Source organism: Paramisgurnus dabryanus, chromosome 15, assembly GCF_030506205.2.
Source record: "Paramisgurnus dabryanus chromosome 15, PD_genome_1.1, whole genome shotgun sequence".
In the NCBI taxonomy this organism is placed as follows: Eukaryota; Metazoa; Chordata; class Actinopteri; order Cypriniformes; family Cobitidae; genus Paramisgurnus; species Paramisgurnus dabryanus.
In genome coordinates, this window is record NC_133351.1 from 28,611,184 (window position 1) to 28,633,906 (window position 22,723).

Below are 22,723 nucleotides of genomic sequence, written 5' to 3' on the forward strand. Positions count from 1 at the left end.
TAGTAATATGTGTTGCAAAAGGACTTCATTTGGACACATTAAATGCAATTTTCTCAGTATTTTGATCACAAAATATTCCTATCACAAATAATGCATCAATGTAAAGCTTATTTATTCAGATTTCAGATTATGTATAAATCTTAATTTCAAATCAATTTTCAAAATTCAATCAAATCTCAATTCCATGTCAACACAAGTTACTGTTAATTCATAAATAAACCTTTGTTCTTTGTTATTATTGCTGTTTGCATTAACCAATGTTTAATTATGTTGCTTGTAAATGTAAATATAAATGTAAATAATGTATTACTTTTACAAATTAACATTAAGATTTATGAATAGTAATTTATAATATTAATATTTGCTAATTCATGTTATTTCACTGTATTTAACATAAACCATTGAACCATGTGACTGTAAGTGTAAACAGCTTCAAAACATTTTTTGACAAACTGTCAAACTGAGAACTAAGCCAAGTTAAAGTTTTTAAGTCTCACCTAAAGTCAGCTGCAAGATGGTTAAAAAGATGATGTAGTGACTGTTATTCATTCCTCCTGAAATCCACCATAAAATCTCTGTGTTTCAGTTTGGCTCTTCTGCACGATTTTTGAAACAAACCTTTACATTGCTTTATACACCAAACTGCTGCTGACAAAAGAAGAAGTGATGCTAGACAGGATCTAAAAGTACACAGTGACTGTGATGACCCCTTCCACACTTCTTTATCTTTTAAATCAAGTGACAAGATCACCTACATATATACTTAATTTAAGTTATGATTTTACACCATTGTACTGCCCTCTACAGTACTAAAGATGACATTGCATGCATGTAATATTACTCTTCAATGAGCAAACCTTCAGCCTCTTAAAGTTACTAATGAAGTCAATGCCAAATCATTTTAATATTTGCTATTGTCACACAATACATACTTGGATTCCAGCATTAGATTGTCAATAACATTTAAAATTTTAGCCTAACATAGACAACCTATCAAGAAACATGATGGAAGAGTAATGTTTGTGGTCTTGAAGGAAATGCTCAACTTCCTGCCCCACGAGCAGAAACTGCCAGAGCCCTACAGTAAATTAGTCAGAACATGCGTCAAACATTTGAGTAACTCTTTACTAACTTTTCAGTTACTGACTGTGGTCTACTTCAGAACGGCATAACTTGTTTTCCAACAGCATAATGTCTGAAATATATGTGTTGTTAGTGTGCTTTATAAAGCAGAAGTAAACATAAGCACATATATTATTTTTAGAAAGATGTTATCTCTGCATCTCTGCAACGTTTTCCTGGTAGATATGGTAGATGTTTGCACATAAATCATGTAAAAATCTCATATAAAACATAGGAAATGAATGTGTGCTGAAACAAAAATGAGATGTATGTTAACAAAACCAGTAGGACCGATCATATAGCTGTCGAGGAATTACTCAAAACAAACCTAGAATAGTAAGCAGAACATAAGGCAAATAGGGGTTATGCACAAGCACATGCATTAAAATTAGCATGCACTAAGAGGCAAATGAAAACCACAGAATACAGGAAATACAGACGAAATACAAGCTCACTGTTGTTCGGCTGAACATTGAACTTTATCCTCTTCTGCATCTGTAGGCTTGTGTCTTACAGTCTGATAGACAGGTTTAAAACCTTGTGTTCAGCATCGTACAGAACTACACTATAATCTGTGAATATAGGTCTAAGATTTTCTTCACAGACAAACAATTTAAATCTTGTTGAAATTATGGGAAATTGTTTAACGCGATGCTCATCTACAGAGAAAAGGTACGTACTGGAGACATAATCAAACAATAATCTATTTGTCTGTATATGTGCATGTATGCACCTCTATGTATGTATACATATGTTGTCATATGTCCTGATCAGTAATAGTGGATTTTAAATGTATAAAATGGTTAATTATGTGTGCTTTCTATGATTTAAATGACATCTTTTTTTCTTCAGCAAAATGAAAGAGGAAACTGGTAAGATAATTATTTTGTTTATAAACATTGAAAGATTTGTGAAAAGCGTGAATGCATTTTTTATGACTGTATAACTTTCTTTTTAATTCATTTGTCTTGTCAATGTTCATGTCACACTTGGACAGTTTTTCTCTTTTCATGCACACACTTCTGTAACTTATTGAATATGAATAGTTCCTTACATTGTTTATTTCCATTCAGTAATGCTCTGTTCTGTTTATTTTATCTAGCTGATAATGAGGACCAGAGTGACACAAACAAAAAGGTAAGAAGGTATTCTGCTAAACAGTCACATTAAAGAGAGATTTATCATTGTGATTTTTTTGGTTACACCTTATTTTACCACACATTACACTCGAAAAAATGCTGGCCGTTGGGTGACGGCCGAATTTGTCTCTTTCTGATCAAATGTTGGGTTGAAAATAACCCAGCATCCTTTATAGTATGCAATTACACTACAAATTGTATTAACTGCTAAATTACTAATAACATAAATGATGTGTTATTTCATGCAGTTAACCATAAACCAAACCCTACATGTTGTAAATCATTATTATTCAATAATTAAATGTTTAAAATAACAGTTACACCTTAAAATAAAGTGTAACCACTTTATCTGTATTTATCAGATTGTCTGTTAAAATGAGACTTTCTTCTTTATTTGCAAACATTTGGTTACGGCTTTATCCAAAGCAACTTACATTGCATTCAATCAATCTATTTGTCAGTATATGTGTTCCCTAGAATTAAAGAAATTACCTTTGCATTGTCAAAATGAAGACAATACAAAATAAAGGCTTAACAAAGATGATTAAATTAATGAGTATAATCAGCTTTGTGTCTTTGGGCCCTAATTTAAATATGTTATATAATGTGTAAACTTTATCATGGTTGTTCTTGATCTTCCGCCTAAACTGGTGACTCAACAGCATTTTATGTGTTTGCTTGTTTTGCATTTTATGGCATCAAATCTGCTATGAATAAGTCTGTTGAATGCAATATGCAAATGACAAACTGTATTTAGTCACAGTAGCCTGTTTGTTTAAATGTCAGGATGATACTATAATAAGATATCAATGAAGCGTTAGATAACACAGGGTTGGAAATGTCAAGTTTACACAAAATGCTTCAGATACTTTACTGTACAAGAATACACAGACAGGTGCATTAACTACAGATATGCACAGTAAGAAACATGTCCTCCAACCCATACGATTGCTGTGGTCGTTTGTCCATTTCACCAAATACGACCAACAGAAGCGTTTACTAAATTAGCGCCTTTACTGGCAGCACGTGAAACTTAATATATTAGAGTAAAACATTATATTTTGGAGAATAATTTTGCTATTATGACTTTTACTGGAATATGATTTTCAATTAAACCACCAGGATTAATTGTATTTTATTACACATTAATCAGGCATCTAGGGCAAATAACATACCCATTTATTCATAATATGATATAAACACAGAATACAAATCAGTCACAACTTGTTTTCAAAAAGTACTTAAAATATTCCAAGGGTACCAAGGTCAAACGATCTATTTATTTGAAGAAAAGATGCAAAAGTTATGACAATCCGCTGTAAATATCATGATCTGGTGTACTCGTTCAAAGAAGTGATGATACCATTGGCTCTCGTGTGTCTCGTGTCCAAGCGCTTTTGTCTCTTGTGGCAGATTGCGTCATGCTCTAATGTTCCCGTTTATGTGTGAATGAGATCTGACTGTGCATTGATGTTCATATAAAGTAATCATTTGGCTTCAGTTCGCAACGTTTGCAACGCAAATTGTTTGTAATACTGTTATACTGTGACTGTACCTTTACTTTTGGTTGAGAAGCGATTGGGTTGGGGGTAAGGTTGGGGTTAGATGCTCCTAAATATCTTTTAAATCATAAATGTTTATGAAACCATTTTAACGTTTTCAAATGAATAAAATTTGTATATTCTGACTTATAACGCAAAAAATACTTAAAACGTAACCCCAGGTTGTATAACATATTTGGGTAACACTTTAGAATACTGTATCTTACTTACTGTATAACTAATAAGGAATTACTGCAGAATTAATCGTTAGTTCTTCATTAACACTCAAGTCACTACTATTAACTACTAAGGAATATGTGTTAACTAATCAGTATGCCATAGCGGTTTTTAATTATGTTAAGTAACTATTAGTTAATCAGTAACTAATCAATTCAGTCATGCCTCCTGAAGAACTACGATTAAGTAACTACTAATTCCGCTTCAGGAGGAATAACTATTAAGTAACTATTAATGAACTGTGATGCTCAGTATCAGGTTATGGCATGTCTTCTTTACTACTAATGTTAGTTGATTTACTTAGATTTATGCCTACTATACTGATCACATTCAGGTTAAAGTTTGAGCGCACACATGTAATATCTGTGAGTTTTGTAATATCTCCCACTTTGAGATGGGACTGGTGGTTACCAACTGTCAGCGGAGAGGTGCATCGCGCTGTCATTTTAACAATGTGCTGTCGACACTTAAACCAAACACAGATACCACATTAATGAACTGTAAAAGTACAAGAAAGTTGCATCTCAAAGCTGCAATAAATGTTTATTCATTTAACGTTATGTTTTTAAAAAGAATTGTGAATTCCTCTTGTTTTTCCTTGTGCTGGACAATTTCCGTGGATGGCGCTTGAGTGTTTTTTTTTTATTCAAGTGTTGTCTGCATTGCAACCAGAAAATCAGGATGGAGCCATGACCTGCCAATACCTCAGGTAGCCTATGTTTATGGCCATATATATATTTTGTGTGTGTTTTTAATCAAGATATTTAATAAATCACTATTATAAAGTGATGACAATTGAATTCTGTATTCAAGGCAATCATCACAGAATTACCACATCATTCTCAAAGAATTACGATGAACCCATTGATAATTAATAAAGAATTACCACATCATTATCAAGGAATTACTAAGAACCTGGAACAGTATTCTAAAGTGAAAACAATGGGAACCCTTTGATAATTATTGTAGAATTACCACATAATTCTCAAATAATTACTTTATTAATTAACTCATTTGCACCTGATTCTGCGCGTCGAAACATAACATTTAATGCTGCTGCACGCAGGATCAGGTGCAAATGGTAAATAGTGGGTAATTATTTGAGAATTATGTGGTAATTCTTAATTGTCAATGGGTTCCCATTGTTTTCACTTTAGAATACTGTTCCAGGTTCTTAGTAATTCCTTGATAATGATGTGGTAGTTCTACATTAATTTTCAATGGGTTCAAAGTAATTATTTTATAATTTCCTTAAATACAGAATTCTTTGTCATCACTTTATAATAGTGATGTGAAATATCACACAAAATATATAAGGCCATAAACGTACCTGAGGTATTGGCAGGTCATGGCTCCATCTAAGTAAATCAACTAACATTAGTAGTAAAGAAGACATGCCATAACCTGATACTGAGCATCACTGTTCATTAATAGTTACTAAATAGTTATTCCTCCTGAAGCAGAATTAGTAGTTACTTAATCGTAGTTCTTCAGGAGGCATGACTGAATTGATTAGTTACTGATTAACTAATAGTTACTTAACATAATTAAAAACCGCTATGACATACTGATTAATTAACACATATTCCTTAGTAGTTAATAATAGTGACTTGAGTGTTAATAAAGAACTAACGATTAATTCTGCAGTAATTCCTTATTAGTTATACAGTAAGTATGATACAGTATTCTAAAGTGTTACCCATATTTGCAAAAGAGGGCACTATTCCCTTAATACATAACTTAAGGTCATAATAACGTGCTTGCACAAACGACCTATGAGATCATTATTATTGGAGGACAGTCTGGCAGTAAATGTTAAACAAAGATTTTATTAAACCAATACGTTTAAAAATATAAATCCTATACAACTAAATATTATACATTAGGCTTGTTGCGATAGTCGGTGAAACGGTGGTTACCGGTGCTTCAGCCTCTCACCGGTTAGATCACTTGCCCACCGCGACACCGTCTTTCACCATCGTTTTGATATTTTCTTGTAATTAAATCATTTAGTTTCGTTAGAGAGAGCAAACACTTACAACTGAATGTGTCTGCTGCCTGAATTCAGCGGAGCTCAACACGCGTCACGTCACAAAGCAGCAGGTGTCAGATTTGATTTATTCCTGTCAGACTGCGGCGAGCTTATTGACCAGACGATCATGGCAGAAGCCGCGTGCTTACTCGGTTTTGTTATAACATACATATATGATGTTAAATATAAGTGAGATTGTTTTGTTGTTGTGTTTTTCATTAAGAATAATAATAAACCCATCATTCAAGCAGCGCTTTATGGAGGAATAGCCGGTTGATCTGCTTGGGACTGGTGGTTTCTGTCAGAAGTACCTGCGCACATTGACTCAAGCACTTAAACCAGCTGTTGCACTCGCGATTGCACCCAAATTCATAAACGATTTAACGCAGCGTACGCAAGCACTGCATTTAAACAACAGTTGCATTTAATTCTAATTCAAAAGTGAAAGTAAAATGCGCACGTCTGCATGTGCATTTATAAGCCCCTCCCACCCGGTGAAACCGGTATATCACCGGGTTTGTCACGCGCTGATTAACCGGTGGGAAAATTCTTTCACCGCAACAACCCTATTATACATTTCTTTCTTAAGGATGTCGATCATACACTGTCAGACAAAATGTCAAAAAATGGTCCCTAGCTGTGTTGGTACCCTTTATCAAAGTACTCCTTGAGTGCACCTAAAGAGTTCATGTTAGTTCCTCACAGGTACATATTGGTACCAAATGTGTACATATAAGGACCTTTTTAAAGGGTACTGGCCCAGTGACTGTCACGATTCTGTCATGTGTTCATTGTTCTGTTCATTGTTCATGTTTTTTATTTTGAAAGTGTTCACTGCCATGTGTGTCTCTTGTTTCCTTATTCCCTGATGTGTCATGTTCTGATTGGTTCTTTACCTGTATATATATATATAGCCCTCATGTTCCTATTATCTTTGTCAAGCTTTGTTTAACGTTATGTTAATGTGATGTTCTGCTGTAGCGAGTTTTTCTGTCATGTCATGCCTTAGTTTGTTCTTGTTCTTATTTTATGTTTGATTAAACTGCACTCTGGTCTCTTTACGCTCACCTCTCAGTGGATTATTACATTGACAGCTTGGTAGATTTTTTACCATTTTTGTTCTGACAGTGTATATACTGTAATGCATAAATTGGTGACTTACATGATTCTTTGGTTGTGTATTTGAATGGATTGATAGCTTCATTCATGAAAGATTTATGTTGCAATTTGATGTAGCAATAGAAATTGCTTTTATACTAAAGTTAAATTGCTGTAAATGTATGAACTGACACACAGTTGAACCAATAAGCTGAAGGTCTTTTAGACACGATGGATTCAGATTTTTCATGGGTTCTTCCGAAGGGTCATTAGTTTGATTCTCACGACTGGCAGGAAGTGACTAAGGTGCTCTTGATCAAGGACCTTTCCTCCAGTTGCTCCCCGAGCACTGCACTGAATGGCTAACGCTGCTCTGTGTGTGTTTGTGTTTACTAGCCACTGAGATGGGTTAAATGCTGAAGTTACATATCGAGTATGGGTTACCACACTTGACGGTCAATTCACTTTAAAAAAAATCTTCTTGCAGTACAACTACTGCAAGACAGAATAGTACCGTTATAGATTAGGCTATATATGGCACAGTGAGAATAATGGATCAGTCATGATTATAACACAGTTTTCAGCCTAGATTTTTAACCACTAAAGCCAAAGAAAAAAAAAACTAGCAAATGTAAATGAATGGTTAAATAGAACAGTGGTTCTTAACGTTATTCCTGGAGGCCCACTGCCCTGCACATTTTGTATGTCTCCCTTATTTAACACACCTGATTCAAATCATCAGCTCATTAGAAGAGATCTCAATGAACTGAACTGAGTCTGCCAGATAAAAGAGACATACAAAACATGCAGGGCAGTGGGCCTCCAGGAATAACGTTAAGAACCACTGAAATAGAACATGCTCAAGAGTCTGAATCATGCAGAAATTCACAGTGCCGCTTCTGTGACAATACACCATTGTTGTACAACACCTTATGAGAATCATTGCTATGGCCTCATGGAACTAAGACTAATGTAACCTAAACCAAATGTTCATGCCAGTTCATGTAATACAAATGTCTGATATAATTCACATTTGAATTGTTTTTCTCTTCAACTCACAGACATCGGGTAATGAAGACATCCTATATGCATCAATTGACCACAACAATCCCAAATCAGAAAAACAACAGAGAGACGTGGAGGAAAATGATTGTGATTATGCAATTGTAAAGATGCCTGATAAGACAAAAGACAGACACAAAAGCAATGAGGACTGTTCAGATGATTATGTGCTCATGGCCTGAAGTCACTGCAATCTGCTGGATGGACAATCTGAGATAAAGTACATCAACCAAACCGTAAAGACCTTTGTAAAGGTTTTAATGACTTTAAGCTGTTTTATATTTATTTGTCGATTTTGCATTTCTTACCATTTGCAGGTTACGTTGTTATTTAAATATGTCGCTGCATCTATACCACATTGAGATTTAGTCAAACACTTTTGTATATTTTGATATATCAGGGCACTTAAAATATGTTAAATAACTTCGCCAATGTGTACAGTGAATAAAATGAATATTGTGAAAACTGTGCCCTGTGTTTTTGTACTCTGTTATTTTATGTATGTGTTAGGATTACATTGTACATTGTAGTTCACAGAAGGATTCACAAAAGAATGAATGACTGTACAGTTACAGGAAACTACAATGCGTTGTGCTGGAAAATCCTTCAGAGCCGCTCACATCCAGGACACTTTCTGTTTCAGAATTATATAGAGGGGCTTTTGTTTTCAGCTATTTTTAATATATATATTCATATTTGATCACATTATATTTTATCTAAGCTTTAGTTAGAAATGCATTCAACCAAATATGCAATGGATTGAAAGTGACTCATTTTATTATATTATATTTTTTGTGTTGTTTTTATAGTACATCAGTTCATTTTTATTAGTTGCAATTCAATATACTGTAATACTTTTACAGCACTTATTTATCTTTTACATTTTATACATTTTCATGTTTCAAGTTGTACAAGTTAAAGGTGTAATATGTAGAATTTGCGGCTAGCGGGCGCCAAAACAATAACAATGACGTAGATTAATGACGCTCTGAAGCAGTGTGGAACTATGGGATTTGTTGTCTTTAAGTCAATCGCTGATGGCCAAAAATCAGACAGGAACGAGAAATAATGTTGACGGATAAGGTAATTAAGTCTTATAAATGTTGCGTTTGATGACATTGTTTTGTTTCATTATGTAAGGTTTCATGTAATGTTTTGTTAGTCATAGATAATTAATAGGCTATATCTTATTTCCTGGTCCCAAGCATAACACTTAATGGGCTCTATCTTACACCCGGCGCAATGTGGCGCAATGCAGCGCAATGCGCGACGCAAGTGTCTTTTGTTAGTTTCAACCCTGCGCAATTATCATTTTCACGTTTAGCGCCACGTTGTTCAAATAGCAAATGCATTTGCGCCCCCTTTTGCGCCCATGGGCGTTCTGGTCTGAAAACGAGGTGTGTTCAGGCACATTGTTGGTGTGTTGCTATTTTGAGGCAACTAAAATAGACTACGCCATTGACCAACAAAAACCTGATCTAAAGTCTAAAGTCAATGGCGCAATATGTTTTTTTTTTGTTATTTAAGGAGCGCATTAGTAATATACGCCTATAAACGGGACGACAATGCGGGTTTGCTTAACACATGAATGCGCAGCAGCACAAAAACACTTTTAAATATGAAAGATTAAAGGATTGAATGTAAAAGATTATTACTGAGTCTCTTGGACATAAATGAGGATTAATTATGAGACGTTAGAAGGCACAAAGAGCTGCTTCACCTGCAGCCTGGTAAATAAATAAATGCTTTCCTTAAAACAAATGCATCTGTTTTTAAATGTTTTTTTTAATGCTACCTCACGGATTTATTGTATATGATGAGTCTGTACCTGTGGATATGGTGAGATGAGAAACATTTTTAAGTAATGCTTAAAAAAACTGACGCTGTCCAAGTGCTGAAACATGCGGACAGCCGTTTGTAAATTCTTTATCTCCTGTTTGTTACAAATAAAGTATTTTTAAAGTACAAACCTTTTCTTACATACTTGTAAATTATTTTTTTGATGATATTGGATAGCCATACATTTTAAGCAATTAAAAGCCTGCTGTTTTACTTCCATGACTAAAAGAAAACGGGTTTTAAAGGTTTTAACTAAAAAATAACAATTTCAATACAAGTGAAAAACAACACAATTATTTAACATTAATCTTAAACTGTGGATCTTCTTCCTCTGCTTAGTTTTTCAGTTTACAAAGTCCTCACTATATTTTCCTCATTTGATGACATTGAAAGTCATGAAACATTCAATGTTTAATTTATTTTAATTATTCTTGATATATATTAAATTAATAAAAAACTGTGTAGGGGGCACAACAACCCGTTTGGGGGGCACGACCCGCGAATGCCCCCCCTTGACGCCGGCTGATGCTCCTGATCTCATAATTAGATTAAGAGACTCTTCCCATGACTCATGGACTCAGGGAAAAAGTCCCATGGGAATTTTTATGTATTTTTTAAGATTCAGACCCTGATTGGTTCATGTTGTGCTGTGGTGCAGTATATATAAAAAGTGAAACTATGACAGATGCTGAAGGTTAAAACACTGGGAGACTGCAGCAGCATCACTGGACCTCATCTTTTTTTATTGTTGTGTCCATTATACTCTTTTAGAAAATTTAATCCAAAAACGGCATTTAAAAGGTGAGAATAATTTTTATACTTACACCTTACTCATGTGATAAAAGTCACTAGAGATGCCTTTTTTAATAGTGCATATGGGAAATGGTAATTATATTAAATGCATTTACATACTAAAACACATTACTGTTTTAAATGTATGCCTAACTGAGTACTAACTGCACTTATTTCGGATTTTGTTCTATTTCTATACATTTTAGTTTTACTTATACTTCTTTTTATTTTAAATTGTTATGTATCTTTAGCCATTATTGTGGTTTTAAAGATTTTTTTAAATACCTTGATTTGTATCAATTAATATGCTTTATCTTGCCTAAATAATAAAAAAGAAATAAAAAATATAGATGTGCATATATACTTCAGAATTAAAGAATCACTTAAACCAGCACAAGGGAGTTTCCCTTTGCAGTGTTGGAGATCACTGACATACTAACAAGGGGGGTTTCAGATATACAAACACGCACACAAAAAAAATCTCCATATTGTGTCAAGACTATTATCTATCCTTAAATACCAACTTAGAAATATTTGAGAATAAGATTCATGCAGCTAAATTCTCTGTGTTAAACTAACATTAGGTTCATATTGTTAACTAAAACTGAAACTAAAACTTTTCCAAAAATAACCAGAATGACAATGAAAGACAGATCACCTCAATTCTGGAGACATTGGTTGTTGTTTTGTTTTTTACACAAAAAGTTATTTTGTTTACAGCCTTGCTTAACCAAAATTATAGACAATAGTGCAAAAAATAGTTTAGGGGAGAGCGGAGTACAATTTTACAGAAAACTTTAACCCATATGGTGCCTAAAATGGCTTCACTAAGAAATGTTTATTTAATTTTTTTTGTAGTTGTTGTGGTTCTGTCTTTTAGTTTTTTTCTCTCCTTGTTTATCTTTTCACCATCTTTCACCATCTTGGCCATCTTGGTCAACCGGCAGAGGGCATCTTTGACTTACAGTACATTCAAAAATCATGATGTAAATTCACCTGCTTTACAGCGTATCAGTCACACAATATTTAGTTTTAGGATATGTGTACATAAAGTAATAGTTAATTCTGATGTTATTTGCAATGTTTATGTTTTAATTAGGCAGGATAAGGGATTTATAGAAAACGTTAAGGTGAGTATGTCTTCTGCATTCTGTTAACGACACAGGTGTAAATAAAATTTTATTTTATTAAAGTTTAAGTAACTTGTAAAGTAAAGAAAACAATAAGTTTACTCATGTAACCCTGGTTCCCTGAAATAACGGGAACGAGCATTGCGTCAGTAGAGAAACTCCTGTTTACTCTGCGATTGAAGCCTTTTAATGGCTGTAAAATTACAGACAAATGGCATAAGAGTCCGCAAAAGTGGCGGGGCTTAAGTCTGGAGAGAACGCTATAGCTTACCATTATTCGACTGAAGCGCGCAGTCTAACATTCGCTGTGTGACGTTTTAAGCACTGCAAGCTACGCAATGCTTGTTTCCATTATTTCAGGGAACCAGTTACGTGAGTAACCCTATCGTTCCTTTTCAATATGGTTCACTTCGCATTGCTTCAGTAGCTATGGTGGAACATTTTCCCATAACGCCGTGCATATAACGGACTGAAGTGCTTAAAAGGGATACTCCATCCTTTTGTCAAACCAAATTGGTTGCACAAAATAAAATGTGGCCTTTTAAAAGCGGGTTAAAAAGAGTAACTATAATGTATGGCGGAATAGCACTTTTGGGAGTACTTCGACTTGGTGCAGTAAAACTCTCCCTCTCATTATTAGTCGAAGTTCTCCTAAAAGTGCTATTATAAAATGGGCAGTTCTCGTTCTTCATTCTGATTGGTTGAAACGCGTTCTAAGCCGTGATAAAATACCCCGGTAAACCCACAGTTCAGACCGCATTACATAAGTATCACTGCGCCACTGTTGCTGTATACTGATTTATGAAAATAAACACCACACTCTTTAATCATATTTTTAATCTGTATACAATTGCGCAATTATGGTGATATCTACACTGTTAACGATTTCCCTGTATTTTTACAGTACGGTACTGGCAGCACGGTTGCCAGTAAGTTACTGTATTTTGGTTTTACAGTACTGTACTGTAATACCATTTTACAGTACACAAACTAGTACTGTATAGTTACAAAGCAGTACTGTACTGTAATTTTACAATATTTTATTACAGTAGTCTATTTTTACAGTAATTTACTGTAATGTCTATATTGACCCATAAATACTATTTATTACTTATTACAGTTAATACAATAATATTATATATAATAGCTAGATATTTAGGTTTAAATATATAGTTATTAATATGGTAAAAATGCTACATTAAAACATAATGAATTAAAAGGCAATCCAAGCAATGTATGTATCAAAATTTTATTTAAAAAAACATTTAATTGAAACAAACATATTTAAAACAAGATTTTAAACAATAATAAACATATAAACAAGTTAAATAAAATAAAATCAACAAGTATAAACAAGTTTGGAGACCCCTGCTGTAACATATTTAACTCTGGCAAATAGAACACTGGTCCATAGTTTGAAGTTTTCAGTTTAAAGTCCATCATCGACTAAAAGGTAACATTTCACTGTGGTAAAAACAACACTGGCCCATAGTTTTAAATATTCTACTTGAATTTCATTGAACACTAAAAATAAATTAAAAATTAAACTGTGGCAGACAGACCACAGTGGCCTTTACTTTGAAGTCGTCCATTCGAACTCAATCAGGGACTGCATGAAGCTGTTCACAGGGGTTAATGGCCACAGCTTTTCTCTGCACCAAGTTCCTTGTCTTTTTGCTTGCTCCTTGTCTGGATGTGCACTTTTCCCATCTTTGGAATTAATTATATTCAGAAACCTGTTAGAAATATCATAAACATTAAGTCAACAAATATAAGATAGAAAAAGATTCTTAAAAAACTAAACTCAGCCTTGAATTTACTCCTATTCTGAAACCTTTTGCTCTTATTCTACTGTTCCACACCTAATTACATTAAAATACAGAAGATTCACTTACCTCGGAACAAACTCTTTCCTCAATGGACAGCATCCACCTGGATCCTGTCATGATTGAATGTCCTGAACAGAAAGTACAATTGTTACTGATTTGGACACAACTTTTTATTCTGAAAACAAAATCTTTTGTCAATAAAGTCCAGGGACACCTCTGCTAAATAAATACAATTATTAAATTAAATTTCTTAAAAACCAAAGTCTGAATATTTCTGTTTGTATATTTCTACATGGCAAACTAAGACAATTGTGTACATGTTGTGTATGGTCGTGTTACAGTGTTGTGTGTGGGAATTGTGAATGAGTGTATACATGCTTGGGTGTGTCTGGTGTCACCTGTTGTGCCTCCACATCTGCCTTAACTCCTGAAAAGTGCAAGGACACTTAGGTAAACTACAAATAAAAAGTGATTAGCCACATTCCCTTTGTACTTTTACATGTGACGTGAAAGCATTTAATATTGCAGTCAAAAAAATACATGACTTGTAACTGTACATCATGTACTTGCCTGGTTCCTTTAAAGATGATCCATCTTACCCAATCCAGCTTACAAGCAATGGTAAGACTGTAAAAAAGACAAATGTTACAAAATCTGTTAGCCATAGAAATAAGTAGACATTGTGAAGGAAATGGTAAAAAAAATTTAGTAACACTTTACTACAATAATTTATTCCTTAACATTTGGTAATGCCTTAGCTAATATGAACCAAAAATGAACAATATATTTTACAACATTAATAATATTTGATAATGTTCATTGTGCAGAGACAAAGTGATTGATTTAAAAATGTATTAAGTGTTTAAATCTAATATCATGCTATGCTAACAAATAAAACCTTTCTGTAAGTGTTTAGTCAGTTGTAAAACAAATATATATATATATATATATATATATATATATATATATATATATATATATTAGTTGTTATATTATATATTACATATAAATATCTAAATAAGTCTTTTTTATTATTATTCTATAACATCTTGTCTACAGAAAATCTCTGAAAATGTCTCGTTTAGTGCAGAAAATAGCGATTTATAGTGACAAGGAAAAAGACTGCCCCTAATGTTTAACCCGGACCGGCTGCGGTGTAACACGCTATTTCACGCAAAGTTTTTTAACTAAGTTAGTAGCTAGCGGGCTGCTCACTTTAAAGATAAACATGATCGCCTAAATCTGAGCAATCCTGGTGATGCCAGTTTCCTACACGATGTTATATTGGACTATTTTACATCCAGAGATGAAGGATCAGATGACAGAGACGAGAAGACAAAGGTACGTAAATGCGGAGCCCATTCTCTTTTCGTGCATTGATTTGATGCGTTTTGGAAACTTATATATACTGCATGTAATGCATCTGAAGTGGTGGAAACAATATGCCATAAAAATGTATTGGACAACTTACTGGACGTGTAAAACGCTTAAGAGAAGATATTCTCTGCTTTTGCTGATATACCGTAATATAATAACAACAACAATAAGCGCGGCAATCCCTTTCGTTCATCTGATATTAAGATGAGCCCAGGTCTGAATGATATTTGGTCGAAGTTAAAGCTGCGATGAAATCGATGCATGTATCCAGTTAAATATGAGGTTTCTTGTTTTCACTTCTGTGGAGGAGGACTGCGGTACTACAGTATGATGTGTACGGCGTGTCAAGTCCTGTCTGTTTACAACCACGAGTCAGCCTTGCCAAACAGTCGAACTTAATACTTTTCTCTGACGCTAACTGAACGGATGAAACGCCGAGATAAACGACCATTATGCTGGGACCGCAAGACCGCGCTGGCGGGTTGTCTTTGTCCATTTCGTTAAAAATAGTTTCATTGTCACCACACTTTCAACACAATATAAACTCACCAAAACCCTCATAATTTAGTTAAAACAACCCTATATTCATTAATAAAGGTGTAAAGTGAGTAAAAGCAGCGGTAGACATCTGTGTGTAACGTTAGCTTACTTTCTGAGGGAGATTGAAACTTTGTTGGCGACCGTTTTTCTCTCTCATTGCACGTTTAAAACAATATTGTGACAATCTATTGACAACATTCTTAAACTAAAAATTAAGTTTTCATGAAACAGAAATATTTCAAACTTACCGAACTGCCAGAAATCAATCGTCCTCCTTCAGCTGCAGCCAGGAGTTGTGCTCTCTCTCCCTCTGTGTGATTTCACGTTGGCGCACTTTCTCTGATTGCAAGTACACCTGGCACATTACAGCAATGGCTACAGCAAGGTTACATCAAGACCAAAAGATACTGTAAAATGTTCCCGCTCAAACAAATTTACCCAGAATCCATTATGAACTGCAGTACTGTACTGTAATGTACACATACAGTATAGTACTGTGGATTTTTACAGTAATGTACTGCTAAATCTACAGCGACATCTAACAGTGTAGATACATTTCAATAAATATTGTTGAGTCATCCAGGGGCGTTGTAAAGGGGGGGTAAACAATGACATATACTGTTAAATAAGGCCGTAGGCATCACGTATACCTGCATGGCTGGTCATGGCATGGGCAGCCGTTCAGGCGGTGATCTGAGTGGCTCACAGAACAGGCTGCCTTAATGGTGTTAATGTCAGGCTCTGACTTGTGCATGCAGAGGAGGAGCTTGGCGTGAGGCCCCACGATATTGCCATTAAGTAAAGGGCAGAAAAAACTGAATATATAATTAATATACCAAGATCCAGCGCCCTCATGTAGGATGGGACTAAATAAAGGGACATATTCGGGCTTCAGCATAAACTATAATCAGCATAAAGAGCATGTTATGCTCTTTGGGGCGGGGCCGCACCGCTCGAGCTGGGAAGAGACGTGGGGCTCCGTAGGTATCTGTGGATGCTCGTCACGGCTCCGCCTCTGATTCAGTCTCAGCTAGAGAGTGAACGTCAGGGCAGCACAAGCGCAGTGAGAGCAGTCAAATTCATATGAGGTGTACCGAAGTGAGGCAGACCCAGGCCGGCTATTATTATAAAGCTATTATAACAGCGTGTTGGCTCTACCGAGATCGCGCCACTCAAGGAAATGGGAGGGGCGTAGGATCTGTGAGCACTGAGCACAAAATGGCTGCACTATAGCGGCAATGAGCCAGTGTGGCTCAGTCCCTTGGTACGTTTTGGCCCGAAAGGTACATTAAGGAAGCACAAGTACAGTGAGCTTTCTCAGCGTGGGGTGGACCCAAGCCAACGAAGTGCTCGGAGAAGTGGTATAGGCGCCGTTGTAACAGTGTGCTAGCTCTTCCGAGCTTCTGAATGAGACCGCGCCGCTCAAATGGGGAGTGGAGTGGGACTCTGTGAGCGTAGAGCACAAATGGCTGTGTTGTGGCAGAGAGATGGAGCACAGTGGGTATGAACCCATGTGTGCGTGTCTATGCATACATGTTTAGTCTCACAGCTCTGCTGCTTTGCCCATCTCAGCAAGAGGGGAAACAGCAGGGGGAGCACGCAACACAGATGGAACAGCCATGCTTCGTGTGAGTGGTCTCGGCGTGGGACGTGCAGGCCGACAACGCACTCAGAAGGATATTCAGATGGGCAGAGGGCCTCACTATTACAACAGCGCCCATACTCTGTCCGCTGCATAGGGCTCGTTCCACAGCAAGCAGGGAAGACACAGAGCGTCAATTCCACTGCAGGGCTTAGATCGACGGTGAGTCGTAAGGCTTCTTCTTCGGGGCAGCAAGACGTTCACACTAATGCGGCTTTCACATAGGACGCGGTGCGTGCTGCGCTATGAAACCCATTCATTTCAATGGCTTGCGCCACGCGAGGGAGGTTTGTTGTTGCGTCGAGCAAAGCCCGAGTGCAGCGGAGCGCAGCTTGCGCTCACGCCGCGGTCAAAGTTCAAAATAGTTTAACTTTTGCGCTGCGCTCTGTGACGATTACCCGCGCGGCCAATAGAAACGGGCCATTCAAACAAAATGGACGAAGAGCTTATACTCAGAATTCCCGGAGCTTCTACAGAGACATCGGAAGGAAAACCTGTGTCATGGAAACACGTAGCAATTCAAGTTGGCATGTCAGGTGTGCTTTAAGTCAAGTAGTGCGTTGTAGGTAGGCAGCTTAAAGTTACGTGAAATGGAGACGGGCAACACACTATTTAACCCAAATATAAACACTGTAGTAATTTATTGAAAACCCTGCCTACTTTGGTCTGGTCAGCAGAGCACAAATCACTTGGCTGCGCTGAACCCAGCGGCGAGCGCAGGGCACACAGCTTCCTATGTGAAAGCTATGGCGTTCTCTCTGGACTTATATAAGGCGTAAGCCCCGCCACTTTCGCGGGCTTGAACGCCATTTGTCTGTAATTTTACAGACGTTAACCAATAAGCTTCCCAATAGCGTCAGCTACTGACGCAATGCGATGTGAACTGTATTGAAAAATCTATTGATTTTTATAAGCACAGCAGTATAGAAATTGGGTGTTGTTTTTACATTTACATATCAAGCTGATATTGCCAAGAATAATGCACTCTCTATTTTCTATTCATCTACTTCAAAAACAGTAAAAAACATATAATATTCTTAACAGTAATTAATAAAAAAAATCAATACTCTGTGCTGTATTGTTCCTGTATACAGATGTCAATCATGATGGCTTTTCATCTGACTCTTCTGCTCATGATTCAAGGTGAGTTACAATACTATCTATCTATCTGTCTATCTATCTGTCTATCTATCTATCTATCTATCTATCTATCTATCTATCTATCTATCTATCTATCTATCTATCTATCTATCTATCTATCTATCTATCTATCATTCATTAACTGTTCTTAGCTGTTCTTATTATCATTTTGTTTTATTTTGTGTTGTGTTGTCAGATCTTCAGGTGGAGTCTTCGGGTAAGAGATTGACAGAGGGACATTCAGTGACTCTGACATGTAAAAGCAGATGCAGCCTGACTTACAGATCAACATTCATCTGGTTTAAAGACACACTAGTTGCACAGGAAGTAGATGTGTTGAGAGTGATGCAGCACCCCCTAGTTTGACAGGATTGTATATGCAACTGTATATGCAACACAAATTCTGGCTTAATATTAATTTTATGGGAGTGTCGACAAAGTAAGTGCAAATAGTATCCTATCTTGGCAAACGCTGTAGTTCCGCCCACCACTGTTGTGATAACCCTGGTTTGAATCCGACCCTACTCTTCTCCCTTTTCCTATCAGATTAAAAAGCCATTTATTTTTAATAAAAGTCTAGAAAATATTAGAAAAGTTATTACATAAAGTGCACAAAGAGTGTTTATTAAGATGAAATAATTTAGGGTTGATGTTGGGAGGGCTTTCATTCTCCAAATAATGCAGCACTCATTTTATAATTTTAATGAATATTATCTTGTACATGTTATTATTGTATCCTGTATACTGAAGTACAAATAGCATATGCCAATTTAGGGGTGGTTTTCTAGACAGGGTTTAGATTAGACCTTAAGGTAGACATTATGTATATATTAGGATATTTCAGTAGTTTATTACAAACATACTTGAACAAAAACATTACTAATGTGCACAAAACAATACCACTGATATATTTATATGTCAGTGCAAGGTGATTTCAGTTAGGACAACTCAAACAAGCATTTTAGTCTCGGAGTAGACCAGGAAACCATTATAAAGCTTGGAACTCCAAGGACATTTTCTAATTTAACTCCGATTGTATTTGTCTGGATCGTCTAAATCGTAATTTAATTTTTTGGCTGAACTATCTCTTTAAGAACTTGAGAATACAGATTGACTATGAATTTTTCTCTAGATCCTCCAAAAGAGACTCATGTGGTAATGAATCCATCTGGTGTAATAATGGAGGGTGATTCAGTGAATCTGACCTGCAGCAGTGAATCAAATCCACCTGTTCAGAACTACAGCTGGTTTAAAGTGAATGAAACATCACCTGTTGGATCTGGACAGACATACAGCATTACTAACATTAACTCCAGTCACAGTGGATGGTTTTACTGTGAGGCTCAGAATGAAGTCGGATTTCAGAGATCTGCAGCTGTATCAGTCATTGGTAAGGGTTTTATTAATGGTTAATTTGAGCAACCTCATCTTCAGTGTGCAAAGTAAATCTTGATATTCTTCCTCTTTTAGTGAATCATAGCCCTGATTATAAACTACTGTTTGGAATCGCAGGGGCATGTGCAGGATTTATCATCATCACCACAATTATCACGCTTATAATGTACATGTAAGTCTTTGACTGAAGAAAATTACATTTTATACATGTCTGAAGTCATAATTGGCATGAAATTATACATTTATGTTTCCCTTTATTTGACAGTAAAAGGAGGCAAATGATAACTAGGAAAAGATCTGCTGTTAATGAGTATGAGGTGAGATAAGCAAAGTAGCCAATTTCTGAACAAAATCAAAAAGTTTTTTTCCCTCACAGTACAGGTAAAGTACAATATCTGTAATTACATAATGAAAGATGTAATGAAATAATCAATTCTCTCTCTCTCTATTTTTCCACACAGACTGTTCATTACAAAAGTCCCGAAGACACATACACAGCTCAAAGCTGCACTTTTGTACAAGAGAATCTATCAGCAGATTTCAGAACCACAGGTGATAACAATACAATCACTTATAAATAACAGTCAATCCTTCTATCTATATCACCTACAGTAATAAAACAACTTAATTATATTAAGTATATATAATTAATATTAATAAATTATATCAGTTATGACTCTTGTCCTACAGCGTAGCCGCAACGGCGTAGGTTCCGCGTCGGTTTTCATTTATACTTTTGCGTCGTCGTCCGCGTTGTAGTGCAAACACATGCGCAGACCGCTGGTAGGCAGTAACCACGCGTGTAACAACAGTAGCAGCGCAAACGTCAAAGTGGAAGAAGCTTAGTTAACCCACAAACGAAGAAGAAACAGCAACTTGTTGTGTATAATTTGAGAAGACCAGCAATGATGGAAGTAAATAAACAACGACTTTTGATGCAGTTTGAGTTAAATCACTCTTCAACTTGGCTCATCTTTGTTTTCACAGTCACAGAGGCCGATGTTCCCGATAAACAGGAGGACGACAGAAAGGTTTCAGATGAAGAGGAGGCCGATGTTCCCGATAAACAGGAGGACGACAGAAAGGTTTCAGATGAAGAGGAGGCCGATGTTCCCGATAAACAGGAGGACGACAGAAAGGTTTCAGATGAAGAGGAGGCCGATGTTCCCGATAAACAGGAGGACGACAGAAAGGTTTCAGATGAAGAGGAGGCCGATGTTCCCGATAAACAGGAGGACGACAGAAAGGTTTCAGATGAAGAGGAGGCCGATGTTCCCGATAAACAGGAGGACGACAGAAAGGTTTCAGATGAAGAGGAGGCCGATGTTCCAGATAAACAGGAGGACGACACAGAGGTTTCAGATGAAGAGGAGGCCGGTGTTCCCGATAAACAGGAGGACGACAGAAAGGTTTCAGATGAAGAGGAGGCCGATGTTCTCGATAAACAGGAGGACGACAGAAAGGTTTCAGATGAAGAGGAGGCCGATGTTCCCGATAAACAGGAGGACGACAAAAAGGTTTCAGATGAAGAGGAGGCCGATGTTCCCGATAAACAGGAGGACGACAGAAAGGTTTCAGATGAAGAGGAGGCCGATGTTCCCGATAAACAGGAGGACGACAGAAAGGTTTCAGATGAAGAGGAGGCCGATGTTCTCGATAAACAGGAGGACGACAGAAAGGTTTCAGATGAAGAGGAGGCCGATGTTCCCGATAAACAGGAGGACGACAAAAAGGTTTCAGATGAAGAGGAGGCCGATGTTCCCGATAAACAGGAGGACGACAGAAAGGTTTCAGATGAAGAGGAGGCCGATGTTCCCGATAAACAGGAGGACGACAGAAAGGTTTCAGATGAAGAGGAGGCCGATGTTCCCGATAAACAGGAGGACGACAGAAAGGTTTCAGATGAAGAGGAGGCCGATGTTCCCGATAAACAGGAGGACGACAGAAAGGTTTCAGATGAAGAGGAGGCCGATGTTCCAGATAAACAAGAGGACGCCAAAAAGGTTTCAGATGAAGAGGAGGCCGATGTTCCCGATAAACAGGAGGACGCCAAAAAGGTTTCAGATGAAGAGGAGGCCGATGTTCACGATAAACAGGAGGACGACAAAAAGGTTTCAGATGAAGAGGAGGCCGATGTTCCAGATAAACAGGAGGACGCCAAAAAGGTTTCAGATGAAGAGGAGGCCGATGTTCACGATAAACAGGAGGACGACAAAAAGGTTTCAGATGAAGAGGAGGCCGATGTTCCCGATAAACAGGAGGACGCCAAAAAGGTTTCAGATGAAGAGGAGGCCGATGTTCACGATAAACAGGAGGACGCCAAAAAGGTTTCAGATGAAGAGGAGGCCGATGTTCACGATACACAGGAGGACGACAAAAAGGTTTCAGATGAAGAGGAGGCCGATGTTCCCGATAAACAGGAGGACGCCAAAAAGGTTTCAGATGAAGAGGAGGCCGATGTTCACGATAAACAGGAGGACGCCAAAAAGGTTTCAGATGAAGAGGAGGCCGATGTTCACGATACACAGGAGGACGACAAAAAGGTTTCAGATGAAGAGGAGGCCGATGTTCCAGATAAACAGGAGGCCGACAATGTTTTTGACAAAGAAAAGAAAAATACAAGAAAGCCAATTGTGCAACTTGCTTCAGGTAATATAGTGGATATCACAAAAGTCATTGACACGTTTGACAGACCAGGAATAGCCAACACCAGGGGTGTCCACTCCTGCTCCTGGAGGGTCGGTGTCTCTGCATAGTTTTATTCCAACCCTAATCAAAGACACCTGATCCAGCTAATCAAGGTCTTAC

The 22,723-nt window shown here is 36.8% G+C and overlaps 2 protein-coding genes across 2 annotated transcripts; both read left to right on the top strand.

Annotated features, from left to right (window-relative positions):
* Positions 1 to 1,558: 1,558 nt before the first annotated feature.
* On the top strand, positions 1,559 to 8,700 carry LOC135782837 (uncharacterized). Its single transcript, XM_065293337.1, has 4 exons — positions 1,559 to 1,794; positions 1,975 to 1,994; positions 2,225 to 2,259; positions 8,231 to 8,700. Exons 1-4 carry the CDS (start codon positions 1,754 to 1,756, stop codon positions 8,411 to 8,413), a joined length of 279 nt encoding a protein of 92 aa, XP_065149409.1. The 5' UTR covers positions 1,559 to 1,753; the 3' UTR covers positions 8,414 to 8,700.
* Positions 8,701 to 18,467: 9,767 nt separating this feature from the next.
* Positions 18,468 to 22,671, top strand: LOC135782838 (uncharacterized). Its single transcript, XM_065293338.2, has 7 exons — positions 18,468 to 18,523; positions 18,717 to 18,737; positions 19,653 to 19,910; positions 19,991 to 20,087; positions 20,181 to 20,232; positions 20,377 to 20,467; positions 20,903 to 22,671. Exons 1-7 carry the CDS (start codon positions 18,475 to 18,477, stop codon positions 22,669 to 22,671), a joined length of 2,337 nt encoding a protein of 778 aa, XP_065149410.2. The 5' UTR covers positions 18,468 to 18,474.
* The last annotated feature ends 52 nt before the right edge of the window (positions 22,672 to 22,723 follow it).

Excerpts from the sequence above, each read along its gene's own strand:
- LOC135782837 (XM_065293337.1), top strand. The coding sequence starts at position 1,754 with ATGGGAAATTGTTTAACGCGATGCTCATCTACAGAGAAAAG. Across the intron at positions 1,995-2,224 it reads CAAAATGAAAGAGGAAACTG|CTGATAATGAGGACCAGAGT; the intron begins GTAAGATAATTA and ends TATTTTATCTAG. Across the intron at positions 2,260-8,230 it reads AGAGTGACACAAACAAAAAG|ACATCGGGTAATGAAGACAT; the intron begins GTAAGAAGGTAT and ends TTCAACTCACAG.
- LOC135782838 (XM_065293338.2), top strand. The coding sequence starts at position 18,475 with ATGTCAATCATGATGGCTTTTCATCTGACTCTTCTGCTCATGATTCAA. Across the intron at positions 18,738-19,652 it reads TCTTCAGGTGGAGTCTTCGG|ATCCTCCAAAAGAGACTCAT; the intron begins GTAAGAGATTGA and ends ATTTTTCTCTAG. Across the intron at positions 20,468-20,902 it reads AGCAGATTTCAGAACCACAG|TCACAGAGGCCGATGTTCCC; the intron begins GTGATAACAATA and ends TTGTTTTCACAG.